This window comes from Pararge aegeria, chromosome 21 (assembly GCF_905163445.1).
Source record: "Pararge aegeria chromosome 21, ilParAegt1.1, whole genome shotgun sequence".
Taxonomy (NCBI): Eukaryota; Metazoa; Arthropoda; class Insecta; order Lepidoptera; family Nymphalidae; genus Pararge; species Pararge aegeria.
Window position 1 is genome coordinate 12332093 of NC_053200.1, and position 18604 is coordinate 12350696.

An 18604-nucleotide genomic window follows, 5' to 3' on the forward strand; every position below is an offset into this window, starting at 1 on the left:
GCATCATCACTTAATTTCATGCACCTCTCTCTTGCCCCTACAATTATATAGAAAACGTAGGTAATTCTCTCTCTTTCTATCCCCACTAACTTATATCTCCCTCTTAACTTCCGTTCGCCTCGCCCAATAACACTTTCCGTAACTCTCTCATCACGGATTCATCAGCTAACTCCCCAAGCCAAGCGATCCTTTAGAAGTTTTACTTCAATAAATAAAAAATGGAGTTTGATACCTATGACGGGCGCGACACAAGGAGGCGGCGAGTCGGTCGCGTGGTCGCGGCGCATGTCGGAGAGACAGCGCGCAGCCAACGCTCGGAACACTGCGCCCACGTTGACGTCTTCCTTCACTGACGCGCGCATCAGTCGACATCCCAGCGCCCTTGCGACTAGCTCGGCTTCATCTCTGCAATATAAATAAAAACCGGGTGTGTACTTATGTACACGCGTTAGAACTTTTACTTCTTTGGCGTAACAAGATAGCTTCTTTGGCGTAAGTTTTCGCCCTAATCTACGTTTGTACGAAAAACTACACTATCAATAGAAAAAAGGTATTTAATACATTGAAAGTTTTATTTTAACGCATTATCTAGTTAAATAAAGTTTATTTAAATATCACAAAAAAAAGGACAGTAAACGTAATTAAATTTGGAATACTAAATTTGGAATCAGTATCGGACAACAAAGTTTCACTCAACATTACAATTTTTGTACAATTGAGTCAACAATTAAATCACCGGAATGAGTCCGGTGATTTAATTGTCGACTTTGTCAATTGAACCGTAGACTTTGTCAATTGAAAGTGTACACTATCAAATCTTACAGCTAACTTCAGGGTGTCGATATTTTGTGACGTTATGCGCTCGCATCGCGAAAAGAAGTATAACTTCAATAAACTTTAACTGTCAAATATTGCCAAACAGGCTATTATCCACCCACCGTTCACAGGATGGAACTTCTGAATTGTATAATTGAAATCATTGTCACTCTTGTCTCTACACTTCAAACTTTGTCTTTACCCAAGCCCTCATATTAGCTTAATCAAAATCATCATATCAACCCATTGCCGGCCCACTACAGTGAGAAGGGGGTTAAGGCCGTACCCACCACGCTGGCCCAGTGATTGGTGGACTTCACACACCTTTGAGAACATTATGTAGAACTCTCAGGCATGCAGGTTTTCTCACGATGTTTTCCTTCACCGTTGAAGCAAGTGATATTTTAATTACTTAAAACACAAATAACTCTGTAAAGTTGGAGGCGCGTGTTGGGAATCGAACTCTGCCCCCCGAAAGTGAAGTCGAGCTCCTACCCACTGGGCTATCACCGTTAAGATCAAAGCTGGTTTAAGTTGGCGGCCTCAATCAGATGAGATTCGTAAAGAGTTTATCCTCTCCACCATGCTCAGTCTATCTGCACTGCCGCGTTCTTAGCCCAATAGGTGATATTAATAGAGAATAAGAAAGTTTACTTTATCGCCGAGCGATACCGCAGCATTCATCTAAACAAAATAATAAACCAAAATCCGGGAGTACCCGGAGGTACCCGGTTGTCACCAACAAATAAAGGAAATCAAAACGCGATTTTTTTTTATTTAACTCTCTTACTAATATGATAAGGAAATACATTTTAAAAATACGCCAGCGGGTCGATATTGCAAATTGTGATCATGTGACTTTCATTCAAACTTACTTGAAAATCAAATGTCACTAGGATCGTCACATTGTCCCGTGTGTGCCTGGATCTAGGTAGACCATCTAGGTACCTAATGATAATTTTATAATTGGTTCAGCCTTGGCTACTTACTTTACTACTGACAATGAGTGCATCATCAAATTACCTTGCCTACTTACAAGGGTTATCGCAGTGAAGGGGTAAATTATAGAGGAAACAAAATTGAATTATAGCTAGTCCTGATCCTGACGAAAACTATATTTTGATCCCTCATAATATGAATTAATCCCTTACTAAAGCTTTAAAGATGTCATCATTGCCTAAAATAAAGGATAAAATTAAACGAAGACTACTTACGGTCCGACTACACATTGGTCCATTAAATCGATTTTATTCTGGACTATAATTGTAGGAATCTCTCCGCATTCATTTTCCACCTGAAACAAACAATTTTATGTTGGTAATCCTTAAAGATTATAAGGCGTTTAAATATCACATGATTTATCGGAAAACATCGTCGTTTATACATCGCACGCAAAGAAAGCCCTCAGAGAAATATTTTTTCTCTTTTTATTTTTTTTCCACATTTTTTTGATGATCTGCTGGCGTTATATTATATAGCCTATAGCATTCCTCGACAATTGGACTATTCAACCCAAAAACTTTTTTTTAAATCGAACCGCTGATGTTAGCGCTTTAAAACAAAACAATTTATCCAGATTTATAACGTAAGTAAGCATAGAATATATCGAACGAAATACTTTGACCACGTGGTTAAGAAAAACTAGGGGACTGCAAGGTATAACTCATGTGCACACGGCACTACTCATGTTTGACAAACCGATTTGTACATTTTTACCCGCCCGTAGTCAGGATCCATGAAATGTAGGCAAAGAAAATACTGGTTACTATTCACACTTTTTATTGCTAACTAAGGTAATAATAATTAACAATTATTTATTTCAACAGAAGTAACTTTTTACAGAGCAAGATAAATGTGTATGCACCTTATTAATACATAAAGACTATTTTTGAACGTTCAAGTCCGCCTTCTTCAGGACCTCAACTTGATCAGGTAATTTGTGGGTTGATTGATTGAAGTCATTATATCATTATATATCAACCTGATATATGTAGGTACACAATTCATGATAAAAGTCAGCCTAAGTCCCAAGTCCATCTAAGTATGCATAGCTGGTAAGTATATAAGAGTAGGTATATTGTGTTTGTTTGTAATATACATTTCTATAAGAATTTACTGATTATCTTTGTACATAGCTTTCACATATTAATACGTCCTTGGATTTCTTAATGAGTTTACGAACTGAGACACTGAAATGGAGACAATAGCGACTAAGGGGCGAGTGGACAGTTGGGGCTGCCAGAGCGTCCCGTCATTACAGGTATATCTTCAATAACTGATAGTAACTCTTCATTTGTCGGTAGAACCTTCGCTAAGAGAACACCACGGCCTTCAGACGAGCAGTTAATGCCCATGATGTATCCCTCGAACAGGTCCACGAATAGGTACTTGGAAACGCGTTTGCAATCCCGAACTTGTTCTTTCACCTCCCCATTACCAAAATAAAATATATCACGCAGTTTATCTGCGCTGGAATTGTATGTAGACTTGAAAACGTTTGCTCCAAACGGAATATTATCAGCAGCACAGCCAACTTCCGATGAGCTTATTCTATTGAATTTGATCACTTCACATTTTTTCTTCTGCCTTCGCAGCGGTGGCCAGTAGTAAACGGCGAACCAGTCGCCAGCTAACAGGTTTAAGTCGAATTCTTCATCAGTTTTGTAATAATCGATGCACCTTTCCTCCTCCGTAGCCAACGCGACGCAGGTCATGTCGCGCGCAACGATGATAAATGTCACAAAAAACCAGTAAAACCAGCGAGGCATCGTTGCGCGTTGCTAAATATTTCGCTGTAGTTTCTCGGAACGTACCGAATCCGAATAAAGGTGCAGGAATATAAACATTTAGTTGAATATGCGATATCTGAGAGTAGGTACGTTTTAGATTACAGTGCAGTAGCGGAAAACGCGGCGCGGGTCATGACATACTTATCTATCTGTACGATTAAAGTGGTTCACTAACATTAGCGTGATAAAAATAAAAGAAAGAATTTCTTAGAAACTTAAAGCCACGAAAATCCGCAATATTAGAAAGTAAGAATAGATTTTTAAAGTTGGAATAAACGAAGGCAACTACAGAATAATGTGTAAGTATAATGGGGAACGGGTAGCAGCGTTCTCTTTGCTACTACTGACATGTACTGCGTTATAAAGTTCTGACCTGGACAGCGTGCTGTATGAGGGCAACCCTTTTGGGAGTGGCCTTTAGTCCAGCAGTGGACTTTAATAGGTTATCGAGGTACCCCTTGCAAATTTTGACTACGTTAATTATTTACCTTTAGTTTCCAGGAATGTAACGCAAGGAACGAATCTCGATCTGTAGTGGAGAAGGCAAGGACGCAAGCGTGCGCTCCGCGGTAGTACGCCTTGGTGATTGCGTCGAATTCCTCCTGACCGGCCGTGTCCCACAGCATCAGTCGCACTTCCTCACCGTCGATCCTAAAACCCATGACGATTTAAAAACACACTTTTCACAAAACATAATTTTTAACAAATAATAAAATGACGATTACCAAATAATTGTTCTCTAAATAATGTATCTTGTAGGTATTTAAGTATCTATTGGTTGGTGCAGGCAAATGGAGGTGTCTCATCTGGCCGAAAATTGAATTTACTTGCTCTCGAAATGCCGAGGAACTGTCGCTGTAGCAAACATAGATTATCTTGCTCTGCAGAAATGTAATACTTATTCCATCCACAGAAATGGTAAGTTCTGGGCCTTGATAAATTCGCTACCAAACAATAAAACATAGCATCACTGCAAAACATTCTCATCGAAGAGATTTACCTGGCAAAGAATGAGGTTCAAACCAAGAATGTGGAGATTGTAATAATTGACTGACCAAGCAGAGCAGAGCGGAAAACTATTATCTATCACAAGTAGTACTTCACAGGGCATGCAAGGAACTCATGCACCAGTAACCACGCTCTGCAGACCAGATCACAGCAATGATGCTTGGCAGAAACATGCATGTCGGTAGTACTTCCCCGGAAAAGTTTTGTCACTAAAAGCTCTATAGATTATGGATTCTGGTTATATAGGTCACTCACTCAATCTGTCGTTCTAGGAAGTCGACTCCGATGGTTTTCTTATAGTCCCTGGTGAAAGTGCCGCGACAGTAGCGCTGTATCATGCTAGACTTGCCCACTCCTCCGTCGCCTACGATCACCACCTTGAGCGCCACCTCCAGCTCCTCCTCGCGCATTCTCGCCTCATCCGTGCACCCGCGCTCATTAGTGATGACTATTTAGACTCTGGAATAAGAAAAAGGTAATTGATTGGTGATGAAGATGATCAATCAATTACCGGTTCACTAAAGGGCACGGGTCTCTTGTCTAAATGAAAATAATAAATAAATAAACTACGACAATACACACACCGCCATCTAGCTCCAAAGTAAGCGTAGCTTGTGTTATGGGTGCTAAGATGACTAATGAATATTTTTTTAATGAATAATATACATAAATACTAATAAAATACATATTATTAGTAAGAACAAATGAAGGGTTTAGGCCGTAGTCTATGCGGATTGGTGGACTTCACACGCCGTTGAGAACATTGTGGAGAACTCTCAGGCATGCAGGTTTCCTTACGATGGTTTCCATCGCGGCTTAAAGCAAGTGATATTTAAATTGCTGTAATTAAAAAACGCACATAACTCCGACAAGTCAGTGTTGTGTGCCGGTGCTTATTAACCTTTTATTAAAGCATAAACTTTTCTACCCTTTTTCTGGCAGGGATAGCGACTTTAAAGTATAAACCAAGCGTATCGATACTCGCAAATTTGATGGTGCAAAGCATAAACTATAGATACTGATGCTTTTCGTACGTATCCAGAAATTCGGATGTCAAAAATATGACAATTCCGTATTACTTATATTACTTAAACTTATTAACTGATAGGTCTACATATATTGCTCTCCTTAATCATAATTTTATGAACTGTCAATTCAGTAAAGAAGTTAAAGATATGTATAGAACCATTGTTATATATTTATATATATTACTTCGAGTGTAAAACAAAATCGGTACTAATTTAACATTTATAAATTATGTTAAATAAATAACGTTGTTTCGTAATCAACAGCGCCGCAAAAAGGTGATGACAAGAAAGCAATCCCACTTCTGAATAGGTACCCGCGACCGTATAACTGAGAAAATACGAGCTTAGCACATTTCCTAAGGCAATAAATTTATTTAAAGACTGGGAGCAGTTGTTTGCTACCACAACGAAACCAGTTTTTCAAGCACCTGTTTCAAACATTAAACCGATCTTATTGCTCTGATTTAGATAAACCTACGTGTTTTAGCAGTGAATCATACCTAAAAGTTTTTACACCTTTGATTATGAAGGTCTACATTTTTCTTTTACCCTACCCCAACCTTGTAGAGTACATGTTCCGCAGCCTATCAACGTGTAAACGTGCTCGGCACAGGCCTCGCCTTGCTCAGCAGAGCCGGCTTAAGGGCAAAAATCCACCACGCTGCTTCAATGCCGGTTGGTTGTTTTGTAGAGTACGTTAAGCCATACATCGGTCGGTTATTTTACGGGCCACAGGTCACTCTCTTATAGGATAAAGGATTTTAGAGCATAGCTCCACCACACTGCTCCTATGTTGGTTGATGGGCTAACGATTATTATATTGATAATAACCGGGACCTAAATACTCTACGCAATAGCACAGTATGTTAGATACAATACTGTCTGTGGTGGTATATGGTGATGATCACAGAATAATGAAGGAGGTTATAATTAAGGATGAATCCTGAATCAATCAATTTTCGCTGGCCGGGAGGAAAAAGTACCTGTAGTGTCAAAATTAATATTTAAACTAATTATTTTGTAATACTTCAGTAAGCATATGATCGAACTTAGGCACAATAGTTATTTCAACAAATTTAATTCTAAAAACCAAAAAATAAATTCAAACCATTAAAGTTGATACCCCTGGGGCGTCCTATTCACATTTTGGAAAGAACTCGCACCTATAATAAGAAAAAAAAAATGTAATTTAACAGACAAGGGATTAGCAGTTAAAAAAAAATAGTCAACGGATGGAATATATAATATATGCGGTGGTTTCGAGCACGTTTTAGATTTTACTTAGTTTTAAATAGTTTATTTTAGGTTATATTTAGTCAACCGATAATTTGAATTTCAGTTTTGTCCGGAGTTGAACAGTGTTTCCAATCACGCGCTTGCATTCGTGGGGAAAGGTTGGAGAGCACCTCCCAGTAAAGCTGCAATAATAACTAATAATAAGTTTTTGATATTTTCAATATTTTTTTTTAATGTAAAATGTGTTTAAATGAAATTATTAGTATATTTTTTTTTACAAACACAATGTTAATCTGTAATCTGTAAAAAAATATACGTCCGGTCATCTGTTTTAGATTCCCCTGCTCACAAAAATGAGTATTGATATATAATATTTGGAATAAGTCGGATAAAAGTTATACCCATTAATTAAATAATAAATAAAAATAAATAATTCAGTTCATTTTCATATGCATTATTATTTATAAGACATATTAGATATAACAAAATGTGCAAAGGGAATCGACTGAAATTACTGAATACGCATTTTCTCATAATTTACCATAAGTTAACTGAGACATTTACAAACGAAGTAGTCAAATGATTAAGAAACGTAGACAGATAAGTATTTAAGACTTTATTTAAATGCAAATCTTAAATCGACTCAAATCTAAGCGAAATTTCTAATAAAATGCTGGTTATTTTCCATGTGTTTGCAACTTTTTTTACGAAGAATTCGCTTTATAGAATTAACTCTCGATCTACTTTTCCCACTCGCATTTCGATTTCGCATTCGCATTCAGTGATGCGATCTCGAGACATGTTTTAAATAAATGTATCTATGTTGAAATTAATATTGATGGCAGGTTGTTTAGAACGTTTTATTATGAATAGCAAGTAGCTACAGTAACAGGTGGAAAGTCACTAAGCAGATTCGAGAACTATGCTGGTACTGCCAAGTTACATAGTTGCAGACCTATGACCGTTAGATAATATATAATACAAAATTATTTTAAAAAGCCTGTCTTTTCTTTAAAAAAATTTCGTTTTTGATATTTTGTCCAACTAGTTGAACTCTTAAATTCTAAATCCATTTGAATTACTGGGAAAAAAGTCTCACTAATTCAACTAAACGATTGTAAATGTGTTATTTTAATAATGTAGTGTTTGTGTCATCTTTGGATTTTATATAGTTATTCTTTAGCCATAGAATATCAATCATTATAAATAAAAAATAAATAAATATACTACGACAATACACATCGCCATCCAGCCCCAAAGTAAGCTTAGCTTGTGTTATGGGAACTAAGATGACTGATGAATATTTTTGTGAATAACAAACATAAATACTTAGAATATACATATAAACACCCAGACACTGAAAAATATTCACGCTCATCACACCAACATTTTCCAGTAGTGGGAATCGAATCGGCCTTGGACTCAGAAAGCAGGTTCGCTGCAAACTCTGCCAATCGGCCGTCATTAATAATTGAGCTGTTTGTAAAATTTGTAGTAGTTTTGAGAGAATTCAAAACGTCGATAAGCTTATTTAAGTTTAAGTAATAAACTACTTAATTTAGCTAAAAAGCGCTCTTTGTAATTTCAAAACAAACTATTACTTAATTGAAGTTTCTATTATAAGAACTCCACGTTATGAGATGAATTAATAATTTATCTTCTATTCTACCTATACCTAATTAGTTAATTGCACGGATTAAGAAAAAGATCTAGGTAGACACATTGACATTGTAAATTGGCAAAAACATCGCAGATGAATCCATTCATTATAATTTTACTTTCGTTTTCCGATGGCGCAGTTTCTCCCGACAGAATCCGCTTAGTCATGCGACGTGATGAGGCGCGGTTATGTCAAGAATCAAGATGCACTTAAGCTTTAAGGCATCTTGATTCTATATATATATAATTTATCTTAAAAAAGCTAAGAGTGTTACTGAAGCAAGTTTTGATACATATAAAATGAAAGGCCAAGATCAATAATTAATAATAATGATAGACAATTTTAGTGCTTTTGCCTACATTTTTACAAATTGACCTACATTTTAGTAATTGTATTATTTTATTAATAGGTTTATTTCAATGCTCTGTCGGTATATAGTTTTATATTCTCATCTTCATAGAAGTTACGGAAGGGGTTCATCTTGACTATTTATGTATGAAGTGGAGGGAAAGTTTTATGGCTACATCCGGTCTTTTGGGCACGACGGTGGTTATGTTGAGACTTCCCCTCCTACATGGCTAGCAGAGGCACGAGACAATAATATATTATTTTAAAGCCTTTCTTACGATGTTCTAACCCATTATTGTTTATTGACGGCCGATTGGCGCAGTTTGCAGCGATCCTGCTTTCTGAGTCCAAGGCCGTTGGTTCGATTTCCACAACTGGAAAATGTTCGTGTGATGAGCATGAATGTTTTTCAGTGTTTGGGTATATGTATATTCTAAGTATTTATGTATATTAATCTTAATATATATAAATCTCCTGTCACGATGTTTGTCCGCGATGGACTCCTAAACTACTTAACCGATTTAAAATTAAATTGGTACACCGTGAGCAGTCTGCTCCAACTTAAGAGATAGGATAGCTTAGATCTTTAATTATAGTCGCAATTTTATTTTATTTCAAATTATTTGTCTATAATTAATTGACAGTCACATGTTATACATATATATACTACTATACTCATTTAAGGCTTAGCGATACTGAATAATTTAAAAATAACATCAAACGCAGACGAAGTCGCGGGCAACAGCTATTTAATTATAAAAATATTCAACAGTCATCTTAGTACCCATAACACAAGCAACGCTTACTTTGGGGCTAGATGGCGATGTGTGTATTGTCTTAATATATTTACTTATTTATTGTTGTTGTTTACTCATTTTGGGGTAGATTTTATAGTAACTTTTTGGAGGCCAATACCAAACCCCTCATTCGGTCTATCAACCCACATTTCACCCTTCCGAAATACACATTAGCCCTTCAAGCACTGTGGGTACATCATCATCGTCATCATCATCACCATCATTAATAGTCTATAGTAGACTGCTGGACTAAAGTCCTCTTCAACCGGGAGGATAAGCCTTTAATCTAAAAAAAAAATATTGAACCACAACGCTGGGCAGTTAGTGTTGTTGATCACAGTAGATGTTCGCCTGTCTCAGTCGTACGACAACCACGGGAAGAGAACGATTGGTGACTACTTTATTCTGATCTGGCGTCACCATAGTTACGTTGGGCACAGTAGTATATGTATCTAAAATTTAACGAGTATTTGAACAAATAAAGTGATAGAAACAACTGAGTTCGGATATTAAGCTAGCTTCCTACGCAAATACCTTGAAACGCGAGATTATTCAAACAAGTTTTTAAATGCTTCTTTTCAGGAAGTAACTGCTCGAAGCCTTTGCTATTATTTTTTTTCTGAGAACTGGCATACATAATAGTATTATTAAGTATGTTCGTATATTCGTCTTGTTTTATTTCGTATCGGTAATTCTTAAAGTTTCAAGAAGCTCTTACTAAAAACAGTTTCTGCGACTGATTTGGTAAATCCACGATGGTAAATCTCCACTCTCCAGAGAGATTTTCCATCTACGCGGGAGTTGTTATAATGTACAAAGGTGTGCGCAAACACAGGTGCAATCTCTTTTCCCTCATTCTTATGGTCTGATTGGACGGCAGCTCCTTTTATTTAATTTTTGTCTGTCTGTCTGTCTGTCTGTCTGTCCGGGCATCACGTGAAAACTACTGAACAGATTTAAATAAAATTGGGTATAGTGGTAGCTGATATTCCGGTTCAACATATAGGAAACCTTTTATCCCGATAAACAATAAGTTTCCTCCGTGAAACGGGATGAAATTTTTTATCATATTTACTTCATAGCTCCGTTACTATGTTATGTATGCGAAAGTTTGTATGTATGTATGTATGAACTATGTATGTATGTATGTATGTACTATGTATGTATGTATGTATGTTTGTATGTATGTATCAACTAAAATAATGACAACTTACTAACTCAGTATACCACGTAAAATAATAGTAGATACATAGCTAGCCACGATGATTATGATATTAGCATCACATCTATTCTAGCTTCTCGTTTGACTCATACGCGGACGAAGTCGCGAGGGTCCGCTAGTATTTAAATAAAATTTAAAAAAGGACAATTTTTCTTTTACGTCATTTTTTTCGATATTCGTCAACGACTCTATTATAACGAGCGTGCCAAACTTGTACTAAGGGTGCAGTGGTGCGCTTTATTAAAATGATTGACCCATTGATTTAATATGTTACGATTTGTAAGCTCACTGGATTAAACCTGCCTATTGAATGTTACTATAAAAAAGCAAAGCACAGACCCTTGGTTGAGCCCGAAGTAGAAACACCCAGCCTAATGTATAATAAAATCTTTACATTTTAAAGACATCAAATGATTGAAACTCACTACAGGCTACAGAATAGGCAGGCGACATAAATTTTATCCCCCGATTAAATTCCCCGACAAGGGATGGAGGGACGGCAATAGGGAATTGGAGAAGTTGATGAAGCTATAAGTACAAATAATGTGGGTAACATATTTGTATTTTATTTCCACCGGAGCGCCAATGCTCAAAAAGTTTATAAAGCTGAGGGAGATGGTGGTAGTTTTGTCCCTTCCTGGACAGCAAAATATCTCTAAGTAATATGTATGTACGCAGTGTATTGGCCCTGGGGTCGTACGTGCAAAAATGTTACGTAAGTATACAAGCACTGACATAATATAAGTACGAGTCAAAGTAAAGTGTGATCTAATACCTCAGAATACAGGTAAATGTAAATTGTAGGTATAGGTGGCAAAGACCAATAATTTGTTTAGGCAATTTTAAATGCGAAAATATTTAACCCGACATTATAATTTGAAAAAAAATTTCCCTCGCGACTTATCCCGCTATATCCCGCAGGAATCCTTTATTTTCTCCAGGATAAAATGTATCATATAGTCTATGGGATGCAAATAAGTTGAGAAATCCAGCCTTAAGTGCATAGGTATCAAATGCTATTTTTTTTAATCCTACGGGTAACTTTTATAAGCAACTTTTCCTGGATAAATATCATCCTTTATCCAACAAAGTAATCGAAGTAAGCTACATGTACTTACGCCTCGTTGTATCAAGATTGGTGTAACAGTTAAAACGAAGATAGGCATCAAAAAGACCGACACCCTTTTTACAATATTAGTATTTAGACGGCCGAGTGGCGCAGTGGGCAGCGATCCTGCTTTCTGAGTCCAAGGCCGTGGGTTCGATTCCCACAACTGGAGAGTGTTTGTGTGATGAACATGAATGTTTTTCAGTGTCTGGGTGTTTATCTGTATTTTATAAGTATTTATGTGTATTATATTCATAAAAAAATATCCATCAGCTATCTCAGTACCCATAACACAAGCTACGCTTTTTTTGGGGCTAGATGGCGATGTGTGTATTGTCGTAGTATATTTATTTATTATTTATTTATTTAGTATGGAAACCGTAGTTCATTTTTTGGCAAATAAGCCTATTTAGTATCGAAACCTTTTTTTGGCAAATAAGCTGGTACTAGATACCTACCCTAATTCTAGCACTGCTTGAAACTCATATCAAATTTTTTACTTACGAATTTATAAAGCGGAAGAGATTGTTTTTTTGGTTGTTGGAAGGCTATAAGCTATATATCTTCACGCTAAGACCAATGGAGAATCTTTCAAAATCGGGTTTTTTTTTCTTTTGAGAGCTTCAACAACGTGCGCTGCGTAAACCGTTAAAGTTTCAATAAAATCATATTTGACAAAGTTGTTCCTCTTTAAAAGTCCTTCAAAAAAAATCCGCGTCAGCATATGTCTACCTTTTAAGGTTGACTTATACGCGGCCGAATTCGCACGTGACCGCTAGTTAGTAATAAAAGCATATAAAGACAAATTTTTAATCAAAGTCCTTTGAGCGTGGGATATCGGTCGGAACCGTCCGTTGGAAAAAACCACTTGCGCCACTTGCGCAAAACTTATGAGACGTTAAATTCAATCAAGCGGAGTTACCTATTTGAAATTATAATTTTACACAAAGTAGGCGAGCTGTGTTGTGGGCCGCTCATACATGAATCATTTATCTGTGGCGCTGGTCTTTTTTTTTCCTTCTAGCTTTACAGGGCGCTGGTTTTACTGCGTTAGCATTACCAACATATTATTAACAACTATAATAAGTATTACATGATTTTGATTGAAGCGGTATGAAATCTACTAGATGGCACTTCTATTGGATCTGTCAATTAAGTTAAGTTTTTAGTATGGAGGGTAGAGGTAAGGAGAGTCATCTGTGTATATGAAAAAGTGTCGTCAAAATGTATTAAATTAGGATGGCGCCACATTTGCATCAGGGTAACTCTTAAAAGAAGCGCCAAATATAAATATTGTTAAAGTAGGCTTGAAAAATAAACAAGGAAGTATGGAGATACAAGGAAGTAAGGTTATATTTACCACAATATTTTGTACAACGTAAGTTGTTGAAATTCTCAATAATTAACTACTTTAGTCGATAATGACATTAAATTTTTAACTCTGCATACTTCAATTCATCTACGATTGCTACATTCATACCATACCCTGTGCATCCACCAGCGCCATTGTGGAGGATTTTTGAACTGTTATTTAGCGCAACAACTGGACACTTTTTCAACTTTTCTCCCATATAAGATGACTCTCCTTACCTCTACCCTCCATAGTTTTTAGGTATGTTTAGGTTAGGTACACCAGAATTAGCACCATTTTGTTTTTATGATCAAATTTCTGAATTAATTCGGTTATTTATTCATAAGACACACCAGCAATTAATTGTAACTACATTCATAAAAAATTAAATTATGTGTTAGAATTAGAAATTCTGTATAGTAGTACCATTACAATAATCTAGTCTAGTAATTATTGGTGTATACATTTTCATTATTATCACCGTTTAAATTATAAAAAATAAAAACTATAATATATATTAAACTAAAAACTATTAAAAATAGTAATGTTAATATGAATGAAATATGCTATTATAACAGATTGATAAGTGATATTAAATTTAAAATAAAAATTTATAATAAAACTAGCGGACCCCAGCGCCATCTGTCGAGCTAATTTGTGAATCTAAACCATCCATGGTGCCACCCAAACGTATACCAAAAAATTCGTTCAAATCGATCCAGCCGTCTAGGAGTTCAGTGACACACACGCACACAAGAAATATATTCATTATCTGTCTGCGCCTTTTCCCATCATCTGGGGTTGTATCTCCTTGTCCTGTCCTCCATTCAAGGCGGTTTTGAGCGGTTTCCGCGTTAATGTTATTTAGAATAAATATCTATAATAAAATTTATAATAAAGATAGGTTATTATTAATATTTAATTCTTATCCAATTTTCTTCCTAAAGCTTCCTAGGGTATCAATGTCTGGTTTGGTCAGGTTGTTGCAACTATTTGATAGGCGGTTAGACCGCAACAGTCGCAAAATTGAAATGGAATTACTTATACAGTTATTTATACAGTCTGCTGGTACATATACCCTACCGAATAAGGTATCTATCGCTAGCGGCGAAATACACTTTTTGAATGTTCGTAAAAGTTCCCACACATTTTTTCTTAGGCAACTACCTATTAGGAAAGTAGTCTTAGATGGTTTATAGGTAATTGTTCAAGGGAAAAACTTAACTTTTGCGGATAGCAATCTATGAGAAAGTGACCGGTCGGGTTTCATATCCATCTTTTAATGGTTAGTTGGTAGGTACTACTAAAATATTAGAGCAACGAATATATACTAATACTAGCTGTTGCCCGCGACTTCGTCTGCGGTTGATTTTGTTTTTTGATGTGGCATTCAATTTAGTTGTGGTTCTACAAAAAATTAAAGCATTCAGTATCGCTAAGCCTTAAATGAGGGGTTTGCTGCTGTCTGCTCAGGAGTTCTGTCCTCCAACCACATTCATCACATCTACACAAAGTTTGGGCAAAATTAAACACATATTATAACCTCTATAATACAAAAATAATTATTTAAATCGGTTATAATTTATCGGAGTTATAGTGTAAAATCGTCAAACACTTTCATCTCCTCTCCCAAATCGAGCTTAATGTCGGGATAAAAAGTATCCTATAATACTTCTAACACTTCCAAGAATATGTGTACAAAGTTTCATGAGAATCGGTTAAATTGTTTTTGCGTGAAAGCGTAACAAACAAGCTTACATTGACATTTATAATATTAGTAGGGATAGGGATTATAAATGCGAAAGTTTGGATGGATGTTTGTTATTCCATCATGAATCAATGTATATAAATTCCATACCGGATGAGTTCTGTATCCAATGAGGAGCTTACCCCTTACTTTATCTGTGTGTGTTTGTATTTAGACCTACCTACTATGGAGTGTAGAGGTAAAGAGTATACCGTACCATCACTGTGCATGACAAATTGGCCATTAGAGAGAATTACATTATTTGTGGCGTCTCGGTAGCAATCTAGCACCAATACAATAGCAATTTATCAATTTATCACTTCAGTTAACTGATTCTCGACAGCACATTTCTCTCAGTTTTCGGCTTAATTCACATCATACTCTGTTAACTACGCTGCCACATTTTTGCTGCTTACAGCTGGACACTGTCTCGACTTGTCCCTCCTTAAAGCTTCTAGACTTAATATTACCTACTGATGCTAAAGACTCACGTGTCACTCGATGTTTTCTTACACGGAAATGTCCGATACATCGGCAAGCGACAACAAAGTGTGCGGTTGCAGAAAACAATGCCACCCGACCTCGATGTAATTTCCACGCTAATGCTCTTTTGTTTTACCACGATACAAATTTTGATCGCTATCCCACCGAGACGGAGGTTTTCGTCTAATAAATTTTTGAATAGAGCTTCGCTGAGAGTACAATTTTGAAGTAAACAATTAAATTGGTGTAAATTAATTTTGCTTATTGAATTTTAGCCGCTTTCCTCACAAGTGGGTTATGTTATGAACGTGAAAGTCAGTGATTGTTATCCAATAAATCTAAAACTCTTAAATTTTTATTTTTTATTTTTAAATATGTAGACAAGTGCTTGACTGCAATCACACCTGATGGTAACTAATTATGCAGCCTAAGATGAAGCGCGCTTGCCTAGAAGATGGTTATTCACTCTTGGTTAGAAGGTACCCAGATTATAGGTATCGGGGAAGACGGAAGATGGGAGGGCATTCCAGGCTTTTGGGGTGCGGATCAGAAAGGAAAAAACAAAACGCTTCGTACGTGTTGATGGTATTTCAACAACGTAACGGTGCAGATTCTTTCGGTACCTCGCAGTTCGATGGTAGAAAGGAGATGGTTTGACCAAATCGAATAGCTCCTGAGCACACTCTCCGAAATGTATCTTGTAGAAAACAGCCAGACAAGCAACCTTGCGCCGGTGTTCAAGGCTTTGAAATATAATTTAATAATCATACCTATTACGGCAAATGACATTATAAAAAATGATAATATTTATACAAAGCTACAGTTTTCAATGTTTTACTGCTTCATAATTATTATATTCAGAAATTTAACACAAAAACAACACGTTTCAACTTTATTAGATACTTCAAAAAATTAAGTGTTGTTTATATTACGCAAACTTACATTTTCCGGTTCTATTAACACTTGAATACGTGTATCTTCTAAAAACGATTTTCTACATTATTAAAATGTACGATATCTCAACATAGAATAAAATTTGATAAAAAAAAGACTGCCGTAAATTTTTATAAGATAGCTTTGATGTTAATAAAGTATGTTATTTATGATTTTGAATTAGAAATTCAGATTATGAGAAAAAGTATGAATTATATTAAAAACATAAATATTATTTTATATCTATCTATATATGATCTGGACTATTTTTTTTTCTTTTTTCATAAAATTTCAACCTTCTGAGGAGAATGAGACGTCATCTGGCATGTAAGGATACATATACACCTATTAAGTAAAAGTTACAACAACCAAGAAAATGTGCTAATATAAGCTCATAGAAAAGTCCTATTATAGTATAAAGGACTACGTAATCGATAAAAAAGCTTGGGTGTGAATTTGCTCTAAGCCTCTAACCAGGTTGCTCTGCTTATAATTTTAAATGACAATGTGAGATTACGATGTGAGATGATGTCACTACCTTGTAATTCTCATGTAATGTAAGCATCAAAAGTGCCACCTATGGGTAGGCCCTTGAATTTAATATTTTTGAATTTGACTTGACATAACAAACACTGATTGAATACTGATTGTAAGTGGAAAACAAATGCCTATAACCATTAGGCCTTATAAACAGAGCAACACTTTGAAGTTCCTACAACGTGTGCCCTGTGCCCATCAACCTATCACACCGGCAACCAAGCCCTACAGACCGGATTGCAACAATTCTGCTTAGCGGCGCAAATAATCCTTGGCTCCTCAGCAACACTCCATGAAGCACTCGGCGACCTGGGCGGCCTGCTAAGCTTTTGGAGCGAGCTCGGCTGGCTGGAGTGATCCAGCGGGGAGCCGCATCAGTGGCCATACGTACAACGGACGGTCCCAGACCAACCAAGTGCGGAAAAGGCCCAGGAACAGAAGAAGAAGAAGAAGAAGAATCATGGTGGTAGTATTTTCCCGGACGAGCTCTACCACAAGAAGCTACTATTAAAAACGTATCAAATATACGCACACTCGTGTTTCAAAAGTGTTATGTGTGTGATGGCAATAATCGACTTTATGAGTAGGTATGCCTGTCTCATGGGCAGTCTCTAATTTTAATGAGATTCATACAAGAAGCGATAAAGCTACATTAAAGTCATCAATCAAGGCCGGGCTCCGTAGCTTTCACATACATAAATCATTAGTATTACCTATCTATAGCAAAACCTTACTCAGTGGATATATTCATAATTCCATATTAGAGCTACCTACTAAGGTAGCGATGAGACTAGGAAAGAATGCAAATAAATTTATCATAAAAATATTAATTCAATTACTTTTTTTAATATCGTAATTGTATACAATACTTTCTTCACAGCCTCGCCATTTACTTCCTACCTTTCCTAGAGAACGATACAACCTGTCAACAAAAAAACCAAAGAGCCCCGCCAAAACTCACAGCCAGTTCGGATTCAATCAATCTGATTGGTTTCCACCGTTATGCGTTTACCGGCGTTAACCAATCACGGAATGACAACTGGTCGTTTCGTTCAAAAATAAGAATAAAATTTAAAACACACAGATAAAGAGAAAATTGCAAAATTAAAATCCTCACAATCCACCTTGAGTTCCATCAATGCAAAAACTGACACACACACAGTTTACCTGACCGATTTTGGCTCCGGTGGTAAATCTCTAGAGCAAGATTTATTGACTACGCGGGAGGTATTGTAGTGCAAAAGTGAGTGAGCAAAGTGCAAACACAGGAGGACTCTGTTCCCTTATTCTCATAGTACGATAGAACGACAGCTCCGACACGACCGGAAAGAGATCAGGCGCCAGAACCACAGATTAACGATATGAATCTAATTATACAATGTAACCTAAACCCAGTTTGGGCGTAGCCATTTTTTTTTTGATGAAATAATTTTATAATTTTTAAAACAAGTAAGACAGGGAAACCGATTTTATTGGGGATGCTAAAAATGAAAAAAATCATTTACAAAATAAAAGCTTTCCTCTATGAGGTATTTTTTTAA

At 36.3% G+C, this 18604-nt stretch overlaps 2 protein-coding genes across 2 annotated transcripts in view; both read right to left on the reverse strand.

Annotated features, from left to right (window-relative positions):
* LOC120633300 (ras-related protein Rab-23) overlaps window positions 1-18604 on the reverse strand; it is a 39988-nt gene that overhangs the window by 1445 nt on the left and 19939 nt on the right. The window contains exons 2-5 of the mRNA XM_039903490.1: window positions 4869-5072; window positions 4094-4256; window positions 2031-2110; window positions 233-405 (exon numbers count right to left, since the gene is read on the reverse strand). Coding sequence (XP_039759424.1) covers window positions 233-405; window positions 2031-2110; window positions 4094-4256; window positions 4869-5023 — 571 coding nt within the window. The 5' untranslated portion in view covers window positions 5024-5072. The remainder of the gene's footprint in view (window positions 1-232; window positions 406-2030; window positions 2111-4093; window positions 4257-4868; window positions 5073-18604) is intronic.
* Window positions 2579-3727, reverse strand: LOC120633301. The gene has a single exon (XM_039903491.1). The coding sequence runs from the start codon at window positions 3582-3584 to the stop codon at window positions 3027-3029; it is 558 nt and encodes a 185-aa protein (XP_039759425.1). The 5' UTR covers window positions 3585-3727; the 3' UTR covers window positions 2579-3026.

Bases quoted from the DNA above. Each gene is read 5' to 3' on its own strand.
- LOC120633301 (XM_039903491.1), bottom strand. From the start codon at position 3,584: ATGCCTCGCTGGTTTTACTGGTTTTTTGTGACATTTATCATCGTTGCG.